Consider the following 23056-nt stretch of genomic DNA (forward strand, 5'->3'; position numbering starts at 1 on the left):
GAAGCAGGCTCCAAGATCTGAGCAGTGAGCACAGAGCCCAACACGGGACTCGAACCCATGAACTGTGAGATCATGACCTGAGCTGAAGTCGGATGCTTAAGTGACCGAGCCACCCAGGTGCTCTGAATCACATTTTTACTTAAATCAATCACCTTTTAAAGATCTACACAAAAACTAATTCAATTTTAACATTCCAAAGCAAATCACAGAATAGGGTTAACAATACGTAAGCATTACAGTATCAGCTACTAGAAGACTTTTAGAGTTACAAATCACTCTAGACTAAAAACTACTCAACTCTATGGGGGATCCTTGTACAGAAGACTCCAAGATGAAATAAGTAACAAGTCTGTCAAAGTATTAGTGAGATGAACCAATCTGATATTTATTTTGCTATACTTCTCCCAATGTAAACTTTCAAGAAAAATTAACACCAGCACAATTCCAAGTGAAAACTCACTTCCAACATCAAGGAGGCGGGGAAGAAAAACTGTGATTAAAATATTTCTGAAGCGTTAGATGTAAATCTTTGAGTACATCTTTCACAGACAATGTAGACAGAATATTATGCTACAAGAGAAGGAAGCTCAAAATACTTAAATAACAATCTTCTATTTATTAGTCTCTCTGGTTTAGATATGCAAATCCCAAGCAGTACAACAAAAAACAGACTAGGCCTAACTACTCAGAGGCCAGAGCCTTGCTGTGTAGAAAAAAGCGACACATACGTGTTAAATCCAGTTTTTTTAATTTCAAGAGTTTTTTCTAATTTCACCTGTGCTGTTCATCTCAAATATCTTAGTTATTACTAAAAGAAACTAAAGTTACATTAACATAAAAATGATAATGTTTGGAGTCTTTCTGGATAGGAAGTTAAACACCTCTTGATTTAAACCAATTCTATTGGTGAAATACAGTCAATTATTTGTTTTGTTTTGCTTCTTTAATAGACTATTTTTAGGGACATTTTGAGTGCACAGCAACATTGAGTGGCAAGCACAGAGTTTTCCCATATATCCCTAGCGCTTGTTTGGCTTTAACATTTTGGCTGGATGAATTACCCAAGAAAAAGAAAGAGATAAGTATAAAGCAGAGGATGTTAATCACCAGGGCCGCTGGCAAAGATGGAACTCTACCCTGAATCACTTTGCATTCTACCACTACCAGGGCCTGACAATGGCAGGTGACTAGAATTAAGGGTCTTTATTCTGTTACTTAGCAGCTACAGAGGCATGCAAAGAAACGTAGGTGCCATAGAAGGATATTAGTCTTCAATATGCAGTTCTGACATTGACAATCATTTTCTTGTAGATTTTTTTTCCTTAAACGTTTATTTTTGAGAGAGTATGCAGGCGGGGGAGGGGCAGAGAGCAAGGGACAGAGAGAATCCCAAGCAGGCTCTGTGCTGTCAGCGCAGAGCCCAACACAGGGCTCAAACCCACAAACGATGAGATCATGACCTGAGCCAAAATCAAGAGTCAGATGCCTAACTGACTGAGCCACCTAGGGGACCCTTGTGTATTTTCTTTTAATGCTAGATTTAATGCTAGGCTCCACAAATAAGCCTAGACAAAGATGTGATGAGTATTTACATAACGTCAGGTTCACCAGAAGGGCATGCATGTAAAAACACTGGCTGCAACAAACAAAGATATTTTACTACTAATCAGAGAAATGCAGGCTAAAAGAGTAAGAAGTCATTTCACACCCATCAGACTGGCAAAGGTTTTAAGTCTCATAACACCAAGTGGTGAAAAGAAATGGAGAAAACAGACAAATGTAGCCAATGGGATGCAAACTAGAACCACCTGTAGTAGAACAAAAAAGGCATACGCATACCCTCTAATCCAGGACTTCCACTTCTAGATCTATACTGAGAACACACTCACTGGGGCTACAGAAGTAACATGAAACATGGAAACCGTCTGCTGCAAAACTGTTTAAGTAGACAAAAAGAGATAAAAGAATGGAAACTTGAGGAAATGTTCATTAATAGGGAAATGAATAAATGTATACAATCATAAAAACGGAAACTATTCAACAGTTAATATAAAGAACCACAGCTACAGCTAAAACCAAAAATCAACCCCCTCCCCGAAAACTCACCAAGTTTAATTTTTTTTTAAGTTGCGAAAGGATACCTAAACCATAGCACTTACATGAAATTTAAAAATACATCAAAATGATATATATTACTACAGATGCACATATGTATAGCTAAAAGTATGGAAATATCAAGGAGAAAGAAATATATTAATTTCAGCTGATTATGTTAAACTTTACCTGAGCCCTGTGCTCCTGGAAAGCAGAGCAGGTTAAGAAATCCACCCCCATCATTTTGTGTTTGGGGAAGCTGGTAAAATAAAGATCCTGCCATTGCTTGCTGAGATTAAGACCTGTCCTCATGGTTCCTCAAGACTCTGTTTTACCTGTCCCAGGTCCTTGTCCTTTTTTTTGAGACATTCCTCATTAATTAACGGTCTCCTAATTGCAATAGCCTGAAAAAATCATCTCCTTAATTGGCCAGCACATTATGTCTTTGACACAGGAGTGGTTACCTCTGGGGAAGGAAGAGAATGGGTTGAGGAAGAAAATATTTAACTGTAATGGTAACATAGAAACCTGAAATGTGGCAAAAAGTTAATCTTTTTTGTACAAAGAGACTGGTTATTATGTGTACTTTCTGCTTAAAATGTTTCAAAATTAATTTGTAAAAAAAAAAAAAAAAAATTATGTTAAACCTTGATGTGGAGTCAAAGAAGGTCACAAGTAAACGCTTTACGGTCTGTTTTTTCATGTTAAATAGGCACACGAACACATGCCCAACCTATTTCATTACACTGCTGTAATGTAATGTACAGGCTGCTGTAAGTAAAAGTGTTTCTAGTAATCATCAAGTTGCAGGATACATTTGTAATGTATTCTGAGCCAATTAGCTCAGCTTGTTATAGCAGAGCTCTGACTAGGGCAAGGTTAGATTATCATGTAGACTTTTATTGTTTCTGGGGCAAGACTACACTCCTACTTCCCAGAAAGCTATACAGCTATGCTATAAATGTCATACACCATTGGTTACAAGAGGCACTAGGCAAGTCAACATGTAAGATCTCGATCCACACCCAACAGATAGAACTGCTAAGCAGATAACCCTAGGAACTTGACGGTAGACAAGTAAATAAGCTTTCCAAGAGGAAGGTGGCACACCAAGTACACACACCAAAGTTTTGTGTGGTTCCTGTGGAGGATAGGCTTTTTTTTTTTTTTTTTTTTTTTTTTTTGGCACTGTAAACTGAGATTCTGAAAACATGAAATCTCATCTTGGGGCGCCTGGGTGGCGCAGTCGGTTAAGCGGCCGACTTCAGCCAGGTCACGATCTCGCGGTCTGTGAGTTCGAGCCCCGCGTCGGGCTCTGTGCTGACAGCTCGGAGCCTGGAGCCTGTTTCCGATTCTGTGTCTCCCTCTCTCTCTGCCCCTCCCCCGTTCATGCTCTGTCTCTCTCTGTCCCAAAAATAAATAAAAAACGTTGAAAAAAAAAATTAAAAAAAAAAAAAAAAAGAAATCTCATCTTAAAGTGCCCAAGGTGATCTTTTGAGTTGGTTTCAAATTGCTTTTATTCCCAAGTGCTTCCAGAAGGCTTGTGAGTACCAGGAAGTGATTTTGTTAATGCAGAACAAACCCATCAACAGCTAAAATTTAATCTTAACAAACCAAAAAACCACAGAAACTTGGAACCTCAGTTTCAAATATAGAGGCAGAGTGCTAAAATCTGGGATAATACAAGAACTTCCAATCTTCAAAATATGCTCTGTGCTTATAAGGCTAAATACAAGAGTATTCTTTACAAAAGGTCAGTCTATATTTTCTGAATCCTATTTGCAAGCATCCAAACAAGAGCTTGTAAGGTCGTCTTGATCTCCCTAAGGCCAACAAGTTTGAAACGTATCTGGAATCCACTCATCTTGATTAATTTTTATTCCTCCTCCTCCCCCAAGAACCAGTAAACAAAATATTTTAATGCATAGAAATATGGAAGGCTTGAACTAAAACTTAAAGCTAAAACACTTGGTCCTGTTTTCAAATAGAAAATAAAATTTGTATTAAAGAAACTCAAAAAAGAATGTCAAATCATAACTTAAAGCAGGCTCCAACCCACTTCAAAGCACTTTTATCAGAGTGGATGGTCTTAATTTTATAATTCAAAACCCTTAAAGTCTTTTAGTACAAAGTAGTATATACATTTATAATCTTATAGAGGTTTAAAAAAGTCTTAAGGTGCTTCTCCTCTCTAAGCTTACAGATTTAAACCAAAGAAGAACTGAAAACTGAACAATATCAAATTCCTACATCTCCTTACTCATCAAGAAACTACTAGTTAATCTTTTTCTTCCTTGCACTACCTTAAGTAAAAATTAAGTTATTCAGCAAAATTGTTATTCAGCAAAAAACATTCTGTATGCAGTAAACTGGTACCAACTGCTCCCAGGCAGACAGATGCAATAACAGTGTAATATTTCTAGCAAAGTCTGGTAAGCCTTTGCCTGCAAATCATTGACCAAAAATGGTAACAGCCAGTGCAGACTAAAGAAAATGACAAAATGTTCTACTCGATCGTCCAATTAAGAATACTGTTGTACTGCAAACTAGAGACAGTTTATAGAGGGAAATATGTAAATTAAGCCAAGTGTCTGTCCATCACCTAGAATATAAGAGGCATGTTCACTTTTTAGTGACAGGATAATCTGATGGGCTTTTAAAAACCTTTTTCACTCGCTTTTATTAGCATCCCAGCACTATCACTCCTCACACGTTAGGTTCTGGCAGAGACAAACTGTTCACAGGTAAAAAGAAAATTTCTAACCATGCATGGAGAGACTAGGTAGGGAAGGGTTAAAAGAGCCACTGCCAAGCTCGACAAGCACTACAAGAGTGCTGCTGGAAGCTGATTGCCAGATACGACAAACAAAGCGGCTGCGAGGCCACCCTGTTCTTAATCATACCAGGGTCATACTCGTGATAATCATTCCGCCCTCTAGGGTTGTTCAATAAAGGCCTTATTTTCTTTAATGAGATGGACAGACCTCAGGGGCCGAAACTCGCACGAGTCACTGACCACCTCGGTGCCCGGCTTTGGGGAAACCTGCGCCAACAAGGCCCAGGCCGGATTCCGGCGCCCCCCACCCCGGGAAGGCGGACTCCCGGTCGATTTCAGCGAGGGGGTGGCGCTGCTCGACCCTGGCAGGTCGTCCCCAGTCCGGGGCCGCAGGAACCGCGGGGACGAAGCTGCCGGCGGCGGCCTCGCAGCAGCAGCGACCGACGCAGCGGCCAAGAGCCGCCCCGAGGCGCCCCCAGGCGCAGGAGTCCCGGCGGGTCCGCGGGCGGCGAAGCCCGGAGACCCTCCCCCGCCTGGGGATTGCAGCAAGGCCCCGCGTCCTTCCCCGGGCGTGGGCGCGCCTGTCGCCCCTCCGCCCCGACCCCCGCGGTGCCCTAGCGCCCCGGCCCCGTCAGCCCACGCCTCGGGCTCCCTCCCACTCACCATCTTCGCCGCGGCGGTCGCAGAGACGCTAGAAGGGTAGCCGGTCGGCGCCGAGTCTGCGTACTGTACTCCTCGCCGCAGAAGGAAGGAGCAACCCAGCGAGCAGCCTACGCTAGGCGCGAGCCTACCAGGGGGTGGGTGCGCGAGCGCGCGCCTCGGGCCCAAACGCGGCTGCGCACGCCAAGCGCGGCCCGTCGTTGCTGTGCAACCGGCTAGCCAGGCAGCGCCCCGCCCAGAGGGCGGGCTGAGGATTGCGCCTCACCTTCCGGAGGCTGGGGGACTAGGTCCTGCTCTCACCAGCTCGGCTGCGTGGGGTGGGGCCTTCCTCATCTACTAGCGACGAGGTGGCCCGGCTCGGGCTGGTACCTGCGGGCGAGGGGAGGGCAAAGGATCAAACGGGGCAGGGGGCCCTATCCCCAGCTCTGCCGGCGAGGGGGTGGGGAGGGGGAAGGGTCACGTGGCGCCCCGCCCACTGCGCTGCTGTTGCCCTAACATGGAAGTAGCCACCTGGCCAGGTGTGCGCCGCCTCTGGAGGCGGGGCCTGGGAGGACGCGGAAGGAGGAGGAGGGAGGAGAGACGAGGCAGGAGGGAGGGCGAGGTAGAGCGAGGTTGACTGGGGGGGACTGGGGAGAACGACGGTGGGCGGCTTTCCCCGAGCAGCAGTCCAGAGGGAGGACCCGGGGGAGCCGAGGAGCGGGCTGCGGCGCCGAAAACGCGTCCCGCATTTTTTTACCTACTTTGGTGCGATTCCCGCCGTCCTCCCCTGATTGGCCCAGCCCGGCACCGTCGGGCCCTCGCGTGAGGGAAAAATCTGCACATTCTTCCCTCTTCCCGAGGCGACTGTGGCCATTCAGAGTGCCCTGTGAGTCACCGCTAATTTCAGGTCTGGAAAAAAACAAGGAGTGATTTGTTTATCTTTGGGAACTGCCCGGGGAAGGAGGCCCGGCGGTCCGCAGGGGTGTGGCTGGGAAACGGCAGAGTTTACTGGGACTATGGCGCCAGCCCCGCCGCTCTGTTTTGGGGGCTTTTAATTTGGGGTTGGGTTTTTTTTTTTTTTTTAATGGGTGGTTACATCACAAACACAATTTTGAGAGAGCCTGAAGGAATCCCAGTGTTTTTCCTGAGGGTGTTTTTGTGGAGAGTAAAGGGAGCAGAAAGAATTTACAACTGGGATGATTACTTTAAGTTTTACTTAATTTAGCCTACCGAGAACATCACGGCCTCTACCAAAATTATTTTAATTCTCCAAATGTGAGGCTTTGGGACAAGACTTTTTTGTTGTTTTTTGTTTTTTCTGGTCACTGTATGAAATCTAGACTGTTGTGTGGCTTTTGTTCTGCCCACTCAACGTAGAAACTTATTTCTCATTACCTCGTCCTGTTTTTTTGTTGTTGTTGTTGTTCTTGTTCTTTTCTTTTCCAGCAAAGTTGGGACAATTCTAAGCCTTTACCACCTGATATAAGACTTTTGCAGGCCAGAGCAGTGGCCTCAACTTGAAACAGAACTTGTTAAGGTCAGATTTGTGTTTCCCGTCCCCAGAGTTTCTGAGACTGTATCCGAGTGAAGACGCAATAATTTGCATTTCTCACAATTTTCAGGTGATGCTAATGCGGCTGGTTGGGCACCACGCTTTGAGAAGAACGAACCCACCTGTATCACACTGCAGCTGGAACCCTTTGTTTCTCTGCCTGGGACTCAGCGGCCCCTCCACCTGTAAAGTCTTCAAGAGGAACTCCTGCTGGATGACTGGGTCAGCCAAGCTCTGGGTTTCAGGGCAGATCATGATCTCACGGTTTGTGAGTTCGAACTCTTGCAGAGTCTGCTTGGGACTCTCTCTCTCTCTCTCTCTCTCTCTCTCTCTCTCTCTCTCTCAAAATAAATAAATGAACTCTAAAAAAAAAAAAAAAAATACAAAAACCAAAAAAAAAAAAAAACTTCAAAGACGTCCAGTCTAGTCCCAAATAGAATCATGCTCATTTAAGGATACAAGTCTGCCTCCTCTAGCTTCTCTTCTGCATTTCATCCTCCACCCTGCCACTAGTGTTCTATCCAAACATAAGAATCTGATCTTGTCGCTTTCCTGCTTAAAATTTTCCAAGACTTGGGGCGCCTGGGTGGCGCAGTCGGTTAAGCGTCCGACTTCAGCCAGGTCACGATCTCGCGGTCCGTGAGTTCGAGCCCCGCGTCGGGCTCTGGGCTGATGGCCCAGAGCCTGGAGCCTGCTTCCGATTCTGTGTCTCCCTCTCTCTCTGCTCCTCCCCTGTTCATGCTCTGTCTCTCTCTCTCTGTCTCAAAAATAAATAAACGTTAAAAAAAAAAAAAAAAAAAAAAATTTCCAAGACTTCCTCAGCAGGTCATTCTGGCCCTTCCTTCTGCCTCTGGCCTCTCAGCCTACCTTTTCTGCCCTGCCTCCCATATCTTCCAGAGTGCCCAATTTCCTTCCAGACTGAACTTCTCATTCTAGAACCTTCCTTAACTCTAACTGCCATAATTATTGACCTGTTAGTTTCTCAGACTGGAATGTTTCTATTATCCTTCCATCCTGAAAACCTCTGACCACTTCCCCAGGGATCATTAGTGGTTTCTTCTTTAATCCCACATTTCATCACTTCTCAAATCATTAATAAGCATCCAGATCACCTGAGGATCTTATTAAAATGCAAATTCAGGGTTTTAGGGGGTGAGGTCTCAGATGCCCCCAGGTGATTCAGATGCTTCTGGTCCTCAACCCATACTTTGAGTAGTGAGGTCTTATGGTTTTTCCCTAATGTTTGTTACTGTAGACCTGTCATTGTTTATATAAATTTGCCACCACCACCAGTTTAGACTGAGTTCTTTGAGGACAGGGACTGTTTAGGATGTACCTTATATGGATTGGCATCATCCCTGATCTCTAATAGGTGTTGAATACACACATTTGTTCAGTATGTGAACCAATATCTAAAAATGTTTTACAATTCATCAGGCAAACTTCTATGTTGGTTCATTATAACCTAAGATGAGCCCCCATTTTTAAGAGTCCCTTAAACTTTAACCTCTGCCTTTACACATAGATTTTCTGGGTCTTTCTATTCTTCCTCATACCACAGAGGAAAACATTTTGACATAAAGCCCCTCCTGAAATACGGATGTATTCCATTGCAAAATTAGAAAACATTTTTCATACTTAATCTGAGCATATACATATAAGCATTTTCATTTAAAAGCAATAATATGGCAGGAAGAATAAAGTATACATTAACGAAGAGCTTAGAGATGTATGTTAATACACCGGAAAAAGTTTTGTTTATTTGCAGGTGGACACAACCCTGTCGTAAACAGTATAGGAAAACTAGTTTCTACCCTGCGTCCCTACAAATTCACCTGTTCTCTCTCCCCTTGGGCACCCCCAACTGTCCATTCTATAGTCTCTCCTGTAGTTCCCTCCTCTGAAGAAAAGAGGAGGGAACTAATTCTTTTGTTCCCTTTTGTTCCCACTAATTCTTTGTTCTTCTCTAGGTAAGATGTTTTTTCCCTCTTCTTTTAGAATTTTTTTTTTTTTAATCCTCGATTTTCTATAATTTGAAAATGATAGACCTAGGTGTAGTGTTTTGTTCTGTTCTGCGTTTATCCCTCTTGGTGTTCTTTGAGTTTTCTGGGTCTGTGGTTTGGTATCTGACAATAATTTGGTTAAATTATCAGTAATAGTTGGGGCGCCTGGGTGGCGCAGTCGGTTAAGCGTCCGACTTCAGCCGGGTCACGATCTCGCGGTCCGTGAGTTCGAGCCCCGCGTCAGGCTCTGGGCTGATGGCTCGGAGCCTGGAGCCTGTTTCCGATTCTGTGTCTCCCTCTCTCTCTGCCCCTCCCCCGTTCATGCTCTGTCTCTCTCTGTCCCAAAAATAAAAAAAAAATAAAAAAATAAAAAAAATAAAAAACGTTGAAATAAATTATCAGTAATAGTTTCAAATATTTCTTCTGTTCCTTTCTTCTAGTATTACCATTTCGTGTATGTTACACCTTTTGTAGTTGTCCTACATTCGTTGGGTGGTCTGGGTTTTTTTCAGTCTTCATTGTCTTTGCTTTTTGCTTTTGAGGTTTCTGTTGACATATCCTCTAGTTCAGAGATTCCTCTCTCCTCCGTGCCCGATCTACTAATAAGCACATCAAAGGCATTCTTCATTTCTGTGGGTCTTATTTTGTCTTTTAGTATGCTTTCCAATATTTTCTTGATAACTGCACATGACGCACTGGGTGAAAGGAACAGCAGTAAGTAGGCCTTTAGTGATGTGTGAGGTTGGGGTGAGGGGAAGACCATTCTATAGTCCTGTGATTTGGTCTCATTTTTACTGAATCTGCCTCTCGACTGTGAACTTCACAAGTGTTTCTCTGAAACAGGCTGCACACCCCCCACCCCCCTGCCCCGCCGCCGTCCTTCCCTCCCCAATCTCTGCCCTTCAGTGGGACAGCATAACTGGAGTAGGCTGGAGGTGAGGGTCTTCTTTCCCTAGATCAGGTAGGTTCTGGTAACTAGTTTCCCCTCAGAGCAGGCCTTGTTAGGACTGAGGCATCTGGTGTATTTCAAGATGGTTCCTTTTCCCCTCCTGCCTTCAGTAGGGGATTTTTCTTTGTCATTTACTGTGGGAACCTGGTAGAGCTGCAGGAGGTGAAACAGATGTTGGGGGGTGGGGGGTCCCCTGTGACTGAGTCTCCCCAGAGTTTCTGCCAGACTTGTCCACATTGAGCCTCCAGCAACTTGTCAGTTACAGCTCAGGTTTTCTTACCCCGCACTGATTCCCAGGGTGGTTTCTACTTGAGTCTCTGCTTTAGGAAGCCATAACTCCCTGTATTTGCCTGTCTTATCTACAGTTTTGGGCACAGCAGTCTGCCCTGTGTATTCCTCTCTCCTATGGATCCAAGAAGAGTTGTCTGTTCAGCTTTTTATGTATTGTTAGGACAGAGTAGCAACTTCCAAACACTTTACAAGCAGACCAGGGAAACCTGAAGACTGCCCCTTTCCTTTTAATTTTTTTTTTAAACGTTTATTTATTTTTGAGACAGAGAGAGACAGAGCATGAATGGGGGAGGGTCAGAGAGAGGGGGAGACACAAAATCTGAAACAGGCTCCAGGCTCTGAGCAGTCAGCACAGAGCCCGACGCGGGGCTCGAACTCACGAACCGCGAGATCGTGACCTGAGCCGAAGTCGGACGCTTAACCAACTGAGCCACCCAGGCGCCCCTGCCCCTTTCCTTTTAAAGAAGCTTCCCAGAAGTACCAGGCAGGGCTTCTACTTTTATCTCATTGACCAGAATGTAGTGTATGGCTGCCAGGGGCACTGGGAAATGTGGTCTGTTCTCTGAGCAGCAATGTGTTCAGCTAAGAAATTGGGATTCCTATACCTAGACAGGAGGAGAAAGAGGGTACTGGGAGATAACCAGCAGTAACTACCATGGCTAGATACTATTACTCCATTCTACAGATGAGGTAAGGTGAAGAAATGTTCCTTAGAAATCCAGAGGAATTAGTGATCTGCTCCCAAGCCCATGACCTTTACTGTCAGGCCACGTGACACATCAGTGGTGCTGAACAAAAGACCTGAGCTACCTCTTATTGCTTCCTTAACACTACAGAGGGGGTTATACAAAATGAAGCAAATGGAAGCTGTAGAAAATACATTCTGGACATTCCTTTATTGTAGCCGGGTCCTCTTGGATTGACTGCCCCAAGGGCCTAGACATCTATTTTAGGAAAGAACTAAATATATTTAAGTATATTCATGGGAACAGCACAGTACTACATGATAACACTTGATTTCTGTGTTAGTCTTCATGGTAAAGTAAAAGTTCTATGCTTTTTTTTATAACAACATTTTATAACATTATAAACAATACCGATACGTGTTTTTCAGTTACTGGCGTACTACTTGAATGAAACCATGAGAAATTGGAGTAGAAAGTGGCACAACACTCCTGACCAATGGTTATTCCCCCTCTTGGGTCTTCTGTTCCAAGTTCTGGTGAAAAGTATAGACCCTTTCTCTAGAAAAATAAATACTTGCTCCTACTCACATTTTCAGGGAGCTCGTGGACTGTCCTGAAGCCCATCCCTTAAACTACATATTTCAGGAAAGGTTTGGGGGGAAATTCTAAAAAGGAAACCTGAGGTAGGGGTGACTAAACAGTCCTACAGTTCCTACTCCACTGGGTTGCTATCACCCTGGTTATGAGTGCAGCATGACTCTTTCCAGACCCTTACAATACAGAGCGTTTAGAAAAACACAGATGGCCTCCGAAATGCATGTAGGACTGCAGCTTGTTTTTGTTCGCTCACTCATTCAGCAGTGTATCTTCGGGATCTATCCTTACTGTCTTCCCATTTTCCAGAAGTAATGGTGCACTCTACAGTTCTGATTGGGTTGCTATACTTCTGAAGAAAGAAAAAGCCACAAAGGATTCAGAAAGGGACAAATAAAGGCATCTGGAATCCGGTATTTGATTTAAGGATAGACAAAATGACTTCAAACTCTCCAGAATATAAAGAAGCTCAGGGGTTGAATGTGACCACAAGTTAAAATAAATCATGAAGGGTAGGAATGAAGTAAATAGAAAATCTCAGCAAATTATAAAAATAAGAAGGCATCTCTTAAAAGCTCAAAGTGTGTACTTTCAGAAAAAATAGGGAGGCAGTTTTACATGGGTAAGGACAGTAGGAAGGTTGGGAGATGGAGGGAAAGGAAGACCTGACAGGCAGTAACAGACTGGTAGTGGTGAGCTTTCCAGTTGGGACCCATTTTTCCCCCACCCCGTTATTTTCTGCAGACCTCTGCCTCTCTCATGACTACCAGAGAGCTAAAAAAACCTCATTACCAGTGAAGTGCCCACTGCCAAGGCTGCTGGGTAATGTCAAGGCAGCACTAGAGCCCTGTGGGGGTATGGAGATGACACCAACACATGCAAACGGGTTGTCCAAGCTTGGAAATTTCCCTCATCCCCCTTTTACCTCCCCTGCCTCTGGGGACTAAATAGTTCTATCCTGCTAAGGAGAGAGTATACTCGGAAGTCATCTGGAAGGGCGGGGCCTCCTGGTTGAGGTTGGGGGGGGTGCCCAGTTTGCAACCTCAGAGGTTCCCCAGCTTGGTGCATCTCTACCCATCTTCCCCCAGACTCTCCAGGAGTGGTACCCGTCCTCAACCCCTGCCCCAGGTATTCTATACAAACCCAGCCAGATGAAAACCCTAAGGACATATGTATGTGTCCATAGGTAAAGTTAATGAGATGGAGGAGGAATCCTAGCATTATGAAAGAAAAAGGCAACAAACTGAACAATTTCAAGCAAAAGAAGAAATAGGGCAAGAAATTAAAATGAGCATAGTAAGTATTCTCAGATAAGGAAAGATACTGGGAGACCAAAAGCAAGAACAAGCAGTTATGGAAAAAAATGCAGACGTTAGGAATATTCTTGAACTGGAAGATTCAATAGAGGGGCTGGACAATGGATGGATATATGTAAATAACAAAGATGTGAGTCAGAAGATGAGGTCAAGTAATTCACTGTCTCAGAATGCATCAAGAAAGGATAAAGAAGATGCAAAGAACAAGAGAAGAATTTCAGAGACCTGGAAGATAGAGGAAAAGGACGAGTATCTATCTGTATATAGGAATCCCAGAATGGTGAAATCAGCAAACTAGGGAAGAAAATACTTGGAAATACTTTAGTTCTGCTACATTTTAAAAGTTAATTCTTGAATCCATCATTTCCACATTTATGTTTTGGGCCTATGATGTGCCAGCTCTTCAGAGCCATGAATAAGACAGACAAGGCTCCTGTGCAGTCCTGAAGCTTAAATCCTAGTCAGCTTCAGGCAAACAATGAACAACCAATCAAAGAAGTACTTCAGTGACCATAAAACTGGGTGATTTGACAGAGGGTAACTGGGGGCGGGAAGGGCACACTTAAATCAATGCTCAGAGAAGTCTGATCCAAAGAAACAGAATTTAAGCTGAGGCTTAAATGCCAAGAAGGACTCAATTGTGTGAAGGTAGTGGGGAACATCCCAGGCAGATGGGCTGAGGTCAGCGTGTTCTAAAAACAGAAGGAAGACAGTGTGGCTGGAGCCTGGAGAGCCAGGGTGGGTGGACCCAAATGAGACTGAAAGTGTAATTATAATTACCAGATGATGTAGGACCGTGCAGACGATGGTAAAGAGATCAGGGTGGATTAATGAAAGGACTGAATTATTGCCCCTGTATAAAGCAATGTATTTATATTATTTTCAATTACATTAGGCTGTACCTAAGAAACGGACAAAATTCAACTATCTTTGACCTACAAAAGCAGGAGTTTTTTTTTTTCTTTTTAGTAGGATGCACACCCAATGTGGGGCTTGAACTCATGACCCTGAGATCAAGAGTCACATGCTCTACTAACTGAGCCAGCCAGGTGCCCCCAAAAAGTAGGACATTCTTGTGGTTCAATCTAATATACATCAATTAGTAGGAGTCCAAGCAGCCTGGCATTTTAAAAAGATATTTGCATCATCCTATCTATTATTACCACCTGAATTTCTTGTAGGAAAAAGAGGAGGTAAGTGTTAAAAAAAAAAAAAAAAAAGTTTGTGTTTGGGGTCAAAGCAATTGTCTTATTTACATTCACAACAGGATGCTACTTTGAAATCTTTTCAGTTAGATTTGACATGTTTTACTGGGTCCTACTGGATGCCAGCTGTGGCCATGTTAGCTACCAGGAATACATGGGCCCTGCCACAAGGAGATCATGAGTGAAAACAGATTGATGCCAAGATAAACTTGGCCCAGGTTCCAGTGGGAATTCTCAGGATCCTACTGATGGGGCAGATCAAACCAGGGAGGTGTGACCAAATCTTAAGGAGTGGGGCATCCGGAGAGGAAGGAAGTGAGCATTTGTTACCGACATGACCTCTCGCTTAGGTTGGTGAATACAAATATGGAAGAGATGGCTAGGGGGCTGACTCAGAGGCTGATGATTGGGGGAAGAAAACACCTAATGTTCTTACCCAAAAATTAGACTCCATGGACCAAGGTACCTAGAAAGATACAGATGTAGGGATTTTTGTTTGCTGCTTTTGTTTCTTGCTTTGGAAGAGGGGATGGTTATGATTTATACCCAGTTTTCCCTTCTGGGGGTGTGAGGCAGAATGTGAAATGGTGCTTCAGCCAAAGAACCCCAGCTCTGCCCAGTGAGGAAATTTGGAGCATATTCAAGGACAGCTCTGCTAGAAACAGCTGAGGGACAATGGCCATGATGCGAAATTGGAGTGTCTTTTCGTATAACTTTTGCCTTTATCACTACAACTCCAGTATTTCTATCGACAGGCTCCCAAGAAGGTGTTTTATACCATTGGCACAAGTTCTGGTCTTGACTGGCTGTGTGACCTCTTAGGAGGTACACTTCTCTGGACCTCCTTATCCTTGCAAACTGAAGGTGTTAGGTTAACCCCTTTGGTTCTAAAGTGTAATGCCTGCACAATACAGAAAATGTCTTGAGTATCTAGGGCCATATTAGCAATTTGTGGAGTATCCTAGTAATACTAAAGCAGACCTCTGAATTTTGATTTATAAACTCTAGGCCTTGTGCTCTTGATACAAGGCCTGTTTTTACAGCAAAATCACTAAGTTGCTGTAACTGTCCAGGTTGTGGACTCCTAGCGGGTCCCCATCTGGGGAAAAGAAGCTGATTGGCACAAAAGGGGCAAGCAGCACTAATGAAACACACTCTTATATGTAACTAAGGGCCACACATCACATCTTACAGTATTTTTCCCCCCTTTGGTCGGTGTAAATTCAGGCCCCCTTGCAACATGTTCCACATTGGAGGTGGAAGGAATCACTTGCTCATTTGTATTCTCCCTCCAATGGAAAACCTTTCCTCCCACCCCTTGAGCCAGTGAGTCACTTCCGCCCTTGAAACCTCTACAGCTTACTTTCCTTTCTGGCCCTGGCCTGGCCATTTGGAGAGGGGTCCGGGCCGTCGGGCCAGAAGGTGTTCAGGCAGGAGGCAGCACACCTTGAATGGCTTTGAAATCTCAGGAGGATCCTCCCCATAGGAGAAAATATCTGTGTGGTCTGACAAATGCTGGGTGTTGGATTCCAGATTCCGTGTTTTCCCTTTTATCTTAAAAACTCTAGGAAAGAAACTCCCATAGAAGGTAGTGCCTACTGCAGGTTTATTTTATGACTCATGGAAATTTCTTAAATGATAAATATTGGCTCAGCTATAGCCTGACATAAGAAACACTCAACTAGACCAGAGTCTATGGTTACAAGAAACAAGAAGAACGTGTTCAACAAATAAACTGTGACTCTGTGTCCAAGCTTTCAGAGGAAAAAAAGCAGAAAGTATTGCCTGGATTCCATGAGGTGGCTTGGCAAGCCACAATTTCATTTGTTTTTCTGGAGGACAAACTTTCCCAAGATGGTTGCAGTATCATCCTGGCCAGGAAACCGTTTCATATGCCTTTGGTTTTCTACTTTATTTAGTCCAGCCTCCTTTTGGCTAATATAATGAAAATGCTTCACCAACCATAAAAATTAATGAGGGTGAAGGAGGAAATATTTTCCCCTCAGGAAAAAAAAAAGGAAAATAAATATTTTCTTTCCTGAGTAAAACTCCCTCTATCTCTGTGCATACACAAAGCTAGTCATTCTGCATAGATGTTAACAACCCAGACTATCAACTTGTTTCAAAGAAAATTCAGAAATTATGAGCCTTGGAGTGCCTGGGTGGCTCAGTCGGTTGAGCGTCCGACTTGGGCTCAGGTCATGATCTCACGGTTCTTGGGTTCGAGCCCCGCGACAGGCTCTGTGCTGACAGTTCAGAGCCTGGAGCCTGCTTTGGATTCTGTGTCTCCCTCTCTGTTCCTCCCCTACTCACATGTGTCTCTCTTTCTCTCAAAAATAAGTAAAAGATTTAAAAAATTAAATAACTAATAAATTATGAGCCTTAAATATGGCTCCTCCTGAGTAGGTTTTATTTCTCACAAAACGAAGTCAGCATTACCTTCCCATCAGCTGGTTTTATCTTCTAAAGAAAATGTGAATAGTAATATCCATACCCAATGAAAAGGCTAGCGTCACAACTTATCAAACCTAGTACTGAGTAGCTTGAATCTACCTTTTGCGAGCAGGTTTATCCTGTATAACTGTTGTGGGTTTGTTAACAGAGCAGCATTACGTGTAATGTTCTTTTTTTTAAATTTTTTAAATTTTTTTAACATTTATTTATTATTGAGAGACAGACAGAGCATGAGCATGGGAGGGGCAGAGACAGGAGGAGACACAGAATCTGAAGCAGGCTCCAAGCTCTGAGCTGTCAGCACAGAGTCCAACGCGGGGCTCAAACTCACAAACTGCAAGATCATGACCTGAGCCGAAGTCGGACACTTAACCGACTGAGCCACCCAGGTGCCCCATTTTTCTTTTTAAGTTTACTTATTTATTTGAGAGAGCAGGGAAGAGGCAGAGGAAGGAGGAGAGAGAAAATCTTAAGCAGGCTCCGTGCCCAGCTCAGAGCCCCACTTGGGGCCCCATCTCACAACCATGAGAACATGACCTGAACTGAAACCAAAGTCAGATGCTTAACCAACCAACCAAGCCACCCAGGCACCCCTACTTGTAATGTTCTTTAGAATCGACTATCCCAACACACACACACACACACACACACACACTTTATAGAAGACTGGAGTCACGATAAATACATGGTGAGGAGGATTAATAAATAAAGTGAGAAAAGACTTAGGCCATAATTCCATGCTTCAAATAGAGCAGCCAAAGAGATTGGGTCCCAAGCCAGGGCCCTGGGAGGAGGAAGAACCAAATATGAAAAGGTGTTTTTAGTAAATCTGCCAGGCCATGCTGATAACTCTCCTAAAACCAGTCACAGGCATTCATACCTCCCTTGGGGAAGAGGAGACCATACTGGGATAGCCGTGGACACCCAGAGCCAAGACCCTAGAGCACATTGCAGAGGACATTGAACGGCAGAGAAACCGCTGAAGGCCATTCCATAGGCTCTTGTAGAAACCACCATGAGGTAGGAGAGTAACAAGGTGGCTGGCGTGATCTGGAACCCGAGTGCAATGGGAAGGGGTATGCAACAAGACACTGCATCCGACTGCCCTTTGCCCCAGCTGCTGAGAAACTTATCTCAAGTTTCTCCAGAGAGAGAAACTGCGAGAGCCAGATTAATCAGGGAGATGCACCATGGGGCCTGGTGTCAATACTGAGGAAACGGGACTTCCCCTCTGGAAAGCCATGGCCCTATGTATTTTTCCTCCCTTTGCTTCTCTGCTCATCTTATATTAATAAGCCTTGCAACCTGATGGGAAGGGAGCTTTCCCCACTGGAGAGGCCGTGGCAGGAGTGTCTCTGCAGGTAGTCAAGGTGATGCTGGCAACCACAGAGGCAGCAGTTGTGGGGAGGGCTCGGCAAGATCACCTTGCGTGCTGCACCGAGAGAGAGGGAGCCCCCTGGGCCCTGAGCCAGGACAGAGATGGGCCCTGGGTCATTCTGGTGGTTGAGCCAAAGAGCAGTAGAAATAATTACAGAATGGAAATTGCTTTGTTGCATTTTTTTCCTAGTTATTAAAAAAATGCAAGTTTGTTAGGAAAAGAAAAAACAACCCTGAAAAGAGAAAGAAAATAAGGGTTCCAAGGTCATCGTTCCAACACCTTTTTGTCCAATAATTAAAAAGAATTAAAAGGGCGCCTGGGTGGCTCAGTTGGTTAAGTGTCCTACTTCGACTCAGGTCATGATCTCACGGTTTGTGGGTTTGAGCCTCACGTCAGGCTCTGTGCCGACAGCTCAGAGCCTGGAGTCTGCTTCAGATTCTGTGTCTCCCTCCCCCTCTCTCTCTCTCTCTCTCTCTGCCGCTCCCCTGCTCACACTCTGTCTCTCTCTCTCTCTCTCAAAAATAAACATTAAAAAAACCTCTAAAAAAAGAATTAAAAATTTTAGTTATACAAATTGTCTAAGAATACCTTCTCCTTATTTTTTTAAAAAAAGAAAAAGGCCACATAGAAAACTTCACCTTCACTGCCCTGCATTTCTTGGCCCCTCACCAAAATTAAGCCCTGTCATTGGTGTGGAATGTGTCCTCCAGAGTTTATGTTGTACATCCATACTCCATACCACACATTTGCACATATGCACATACACCATTGATGGACCAACACAGACATAGTTTTCGTATTCCTGTGATTTAAAAAAAAATGTTAATAGTACTCTTCATCATCAGCTTGCTTCCCTATGCTTGGAAGGCAACCAAATGGCTTGCTTTATCACTTCTCTCAGGTCTGTGCTCAGATGTCACCTCCTCAGTGAGGCTTTCCCTGATTACCCTGCCTAAAATTACCACACACCTCTAACCTTCCAGTTCCTTTCTCTGTTTTATGTTTCTCCATAACATTCATCATCAAACCTCGCACATTTTTCACTTGTTTTTCTTATCTACTTTCTATTCCTCCTCCCCCCCCCCCATTTAAATATAAGGTCCACGAGAACAGGGATTTTAAACCATTTTTTTTCACTTCTGTATTCCTAGTGCCTAGAAGAGTGTTAACACATAGTGAATTGTGAATAAGTATTTGTTGAATAAGTAAATGAGTTAAGTTCGAAAGAGTTGGTGGGAAGACATGGCAGGTGTAGACACCATGCCTACAGGGCAGCGGCCATCTTGTGAGCACAGACACCAAGCCACGCACTGAGGACAGCAGAGCGAAGAGTGGTCCAACATACCAGCCCTGAACTGCCTACCTCTAGACTCTGTGCCTGAAGACAAAAAGCAGATCTTATTTGGTTAAACTATTGTTGGCTACCTGCTGTGTGCACCTGCATGCAATCCTAGCTGATACCAGTCAATACATCTCAGAAAAGTTGAGATGTTTTCTGAGGGTAGAAAGAGAAGAGGGCTGGGGACAGAACCCGCAGGAACTCCAGTAGTTCAAAGATGTGAAGCTCAAGAGGATCCCTTCAAGAGGCTAAGAAACAGACAACCCAGAAACAAGTGGAATAACAGCGTAAGAAAGGGTGCTTCAAGGGGCGCCTGGGTGGCTCAGTCGGTTGAGTGTCTGACTTCGGCTCAGGTCATGTTCTCATGGCTCATGAGTTTGAGCCCCACATCGGGCTCTGTGCTGAGAGCTCAGAGCCTGGAGCCTGCTTCCGATTCTGTGTCTTCCTCTCTCGCTAACCCACTCGCGTTCTGTCTCTGTCTCTCTCAAAAATAAATAAACATTAAAAAAAAAAAAAAAGAAAGAAAGAAAGGGTGCTTCAAGAAGGGGAATGTAGTCAGCAGACTCAAATATTGATGAGCAGTCCTGGAGGGGAAATGGCATGTTGGACTGTGAACTTGGGGGCGGACGTTGAGAGAGTGTCTTTCTGAGGACTCCTATTTTCCCCATGAAGTAGCAGACATAACCATGTGTGGTGGCTAATTTTATGTGTCAAGTTGATTAGGCTTTGGTGCTTGATGGCTTGGTCAAATTCTAGTGAAGACATTGATGTGAAGATATTTTGTAGATGTGATCAACATAATCAGTAGACATGGACTTGAAAGGGCGGGCCTACGCCGGCAGACTCCATCTTGTTCTGTGTCCTTCACCTTGACCACACCTCCTCCCCTTGAGTAACCCCCCCCCCCCCCACCTGCCTAACAGGACTCGGACCCTTCCCCAGCCAATCGGCTGAGGCCATAGCCATTACCTCACCAACTGCCCCTAGGCCCCAATAAAACCTTTGTCCTTTTGAAACTCACTCTCTCTCCCTGGTATCTCACCGCTGCGTCGGTGCAGGTAGGGGATTGAGCTCGAGCTAGCTCGAATAAAGGCTCTTTTGCTTTTGCATCGGACTCGGCTCCCTGGTGGTCTTTGGGGATCACGAATTCTGGGCATAACAATATATGGTTCTTTTTCCTTTCATTTGAAAATGTCACAAATGGCTGATTTCTGAAACAGGTAAACTTTTCAGCTGATCTTGTCCTTCACTTTTCTGCTGGCTTTTTGTCTTTTTGTTTTTGATTTGTAATTTTCATTACCTAGTACTTTGTCTTTTGTCTAATACGCAAACCATCCCCCTGTGTTTATTTTAGCTTTTAACATTGTTTAGGGTTTGTTCTTTATTGTGGGTTTTTTTTTTTTTTTTTTTTTTTGTAACACAAAGCAGTTTACGTTTTAGATAGGCAAATCTTCCAATCTTTTCCTCTGAGGCAGTCATTTGTCTTTAACATTGTTTAGGGTTTGTTGTTCTTTACTGTGGTTTTTTTTTTTTTTTTTTTTTTTGTAACACAAAGCAGTTTACGTTTTAGATAGGCAAATCTTCCAATCTTTTCCTCTGAGGCAGTCATTTGTCTTTAGCAACGTTGGCCTCGGGGCGCCTGGGTGGCTCAGTCGGTTAAGCGTCCGACTTCGGCTCAGGTTGGCTCAGGTCATGATCTCACGGTCTGTGAGTTTGAGCCCAATGTCGGGCTCTGTGCTCACAACTCAGAGCCCAGAGCCTGTTTCAGATTCTGTGTCTCCCTCTCTCTGACCCTCCCCCCTTCAAACTCTGTCTTTCTCTGTCTCACAAACAAACATTAAAAAAATCTTTAAAAAAAAAAAAAAAGAAACATTGGCCTCATATACAGGCTTTCTGCTTTCACATGAAGATGACACAAACAATCATTATCCAACAGGTACATTGTGCAGTTTAGGAATGGAGTTTATGGTGTTCATTACCGTTTTAGTGTTTTGAACCTCTGGATGCATGGGAAAGTCTTAATATATTATTTTTCCTAAAAACGCAAATAGTTTTGTTTACTGAAAAAGTCAGTTATTGGAACTGCTAAGAGTTTGGTGACTTTTGAAAAAAGAGGGATGTTTTCCTTTTCCATGAAGGCTTGGGTCTTCCACAGAACTGTGAAAAATACTGGATACCTCCCTAGCTTCGGGTGATGGATATTGAGGAAGAGTAAGCCGTTCAAAGCAGAATTAGGGTTGAAACTCCATCTATTATACTCAACATTGTGTTGATTTAATGGGCACTTACATACAAATGTTTTTAAGTTACATGATTTATTTCTTAATACCTCCATTAAAACCAGCATAGAATGAACACAGTTTTTTGTTTTGCTCTGTTGTATTATTGTCACTTAAGGGTTGACCCATTAAAACAAATATATAAACTTCAGAGGTGTCTCGGTGGCTCAGTCAGTTGAGCGTCAGATTTTAGCTCAGGTCATGATCTCGCCGTTCGTGAGTTCGAGCCCCATGTCAGTGCTTAACAGCTCAGAGCCTGGAGCCTGCTTTGGATTCTGTGTCTCCCTCTTTCTCTGCCCCTCCCCTGATCACGCTCTGTCTCACTCTCCCCCCCCCCCCAAATAAATAAAGATTAAAAAAAACAAAACAAAACATTCCAACTCTTGATTTCAGCTCCGGTCATGATCCTAAGCTCATGAGATCAAGCCCTGTGTTGGGCTCTGTGCTGACAGCATAGAGCTTGCTTGGGATTCTCTCTCTCCTCTCTCTCTTTGTCCCTTCTCTTGCTCGTTCTTTCTCTCTCTCAAAAGAAATAAACATTAAAAAATAAATAAAGGAACTCCAGCCCATTTAATGATCTGAAAACAGTGATGCAGGGCTCTAGTAGCTGCTGCCAGTTCCCCTCCTGTGTCCCCTTCCACTCTCCCACGCTGAAGGCTGCAAACTCTGAACTGTCTGCCATTTTCTGTCCCATGTCCTAGAGGGTGAATGCCCTTGGGAGCAGTTCCCAACCAAAGATGGACAGGGAGCTGTGAATAAGTACCCAGCTTCCTCCCCCTCCTTGGGTGGGATAGTTCTGTGGGGTGTCCTGTTCTGTCTCCTAGAGGTCCCAGATACAGTGAACTCCTGCTGCCCACAGAGGTAGTGGTGATGACACCCCCATGACTGGCCACCTTCCCTTCCTGCCTTACGTCCCCCATTCATCTACTGCTGTGACATGATCATCTCCCAAATACACCACTTGTGCTCAGAGGCTGTTTCTGGGGGATTCCAAACTAAGACAAATGCTTAAAGCCCATCAGCCTATATGCAAAAAAAAAAATAATCGCTAATGTCTATTAAGCGCTTACTATGTGCCACCCATCATTCTGAACACATTATGTAGCCCTCACAACATCTTTTGGGAACTACTATCACCCCCAGTTTCTAGATGGGGCATGTGAGGCTTAGAGAAATTAAGTCTCTTTTCTGAGACCATGTAGCTAAAGGGTCACAAAGAATTATTAAAGTTTATTTATTTATTTTTGAAAGAGAGAGAGAGCGCAAGTAAGGGAGAGGCAGAGAGAGAGAATCCCAAGCAGGCTCTGCACTCTTAGTGCAGAGCGCGACATGGGGCTCAAACTTAAGAAACCCTGAGATCACGACCTGAGCCAAAATCAGGACTCAGACGCTTAACCAACTAAACCACTCAGGCACACCATGGGTTGCAGAGAATTTAAACCTAGACCATTGAACTCAAGTGTCCATGACTTTAGTCCATACATCCTATGGCACAGTATAT

The 23056-nt window shown here is 44.1% G+C and overlaps 2 protein-coding genes across 2 annotated transcripts in view; one reads left to right on the plus strand and one right to left on the minus strand.

Annotated features, from left to right (window-relative positions):
- Positions 1-5701, minus strand: part of DSTN (destrin, actin depolymerizing factor) — a 35357-nt gene extending 29656 nt beyond the window's left edge. Inside the window, exon 1 of the mRNA XM_058684821.1 lies at positions 5534-5701. Coding sequence (XP_058540804.1) covers positions 5534-5536 — 3 coding nt within the window. The 5' untranslated portion in view covers positions 5537-5701. The remainder of the gene's footprint in view (positions 1-5533) is intronic.
- A 258-nt stretch (positions 5702-5959) lies between these two features.
- The window catches only part of BFSP1 (beaded filament structural protein 1), a 70690-nt gene continuing 53593 nt past the window's right edge, over positions 5960-23056 (plus strand). Inside the window, exons 1-2 of the mRNA XM_058684813.1 lie at positions 5960-6416; positions 7132-7329. The gene's annotated coding sequence lies outside the window, so the exon portion shown is untranslated. The remainder of the gene's footprint in view (positions 6417-7131; positions 7330-23056) is intronic.

Source organism: Neofelis nebulosa, chromosome 9 (genome assembly GCF_028018385.1).
Source record: "Neofelis nebulosa isolate mNeoNeb1 chromosome 9, mNeoNeb1.pri, whole genome shotgun sequence".
Classification (NCBI taxonomy): domain Eukaryota; kingdom Metazoa; phylum Chordata; class Mammalia; order Carnivora; family Felidae; genus Neofelis; species Neofelis nebulosa.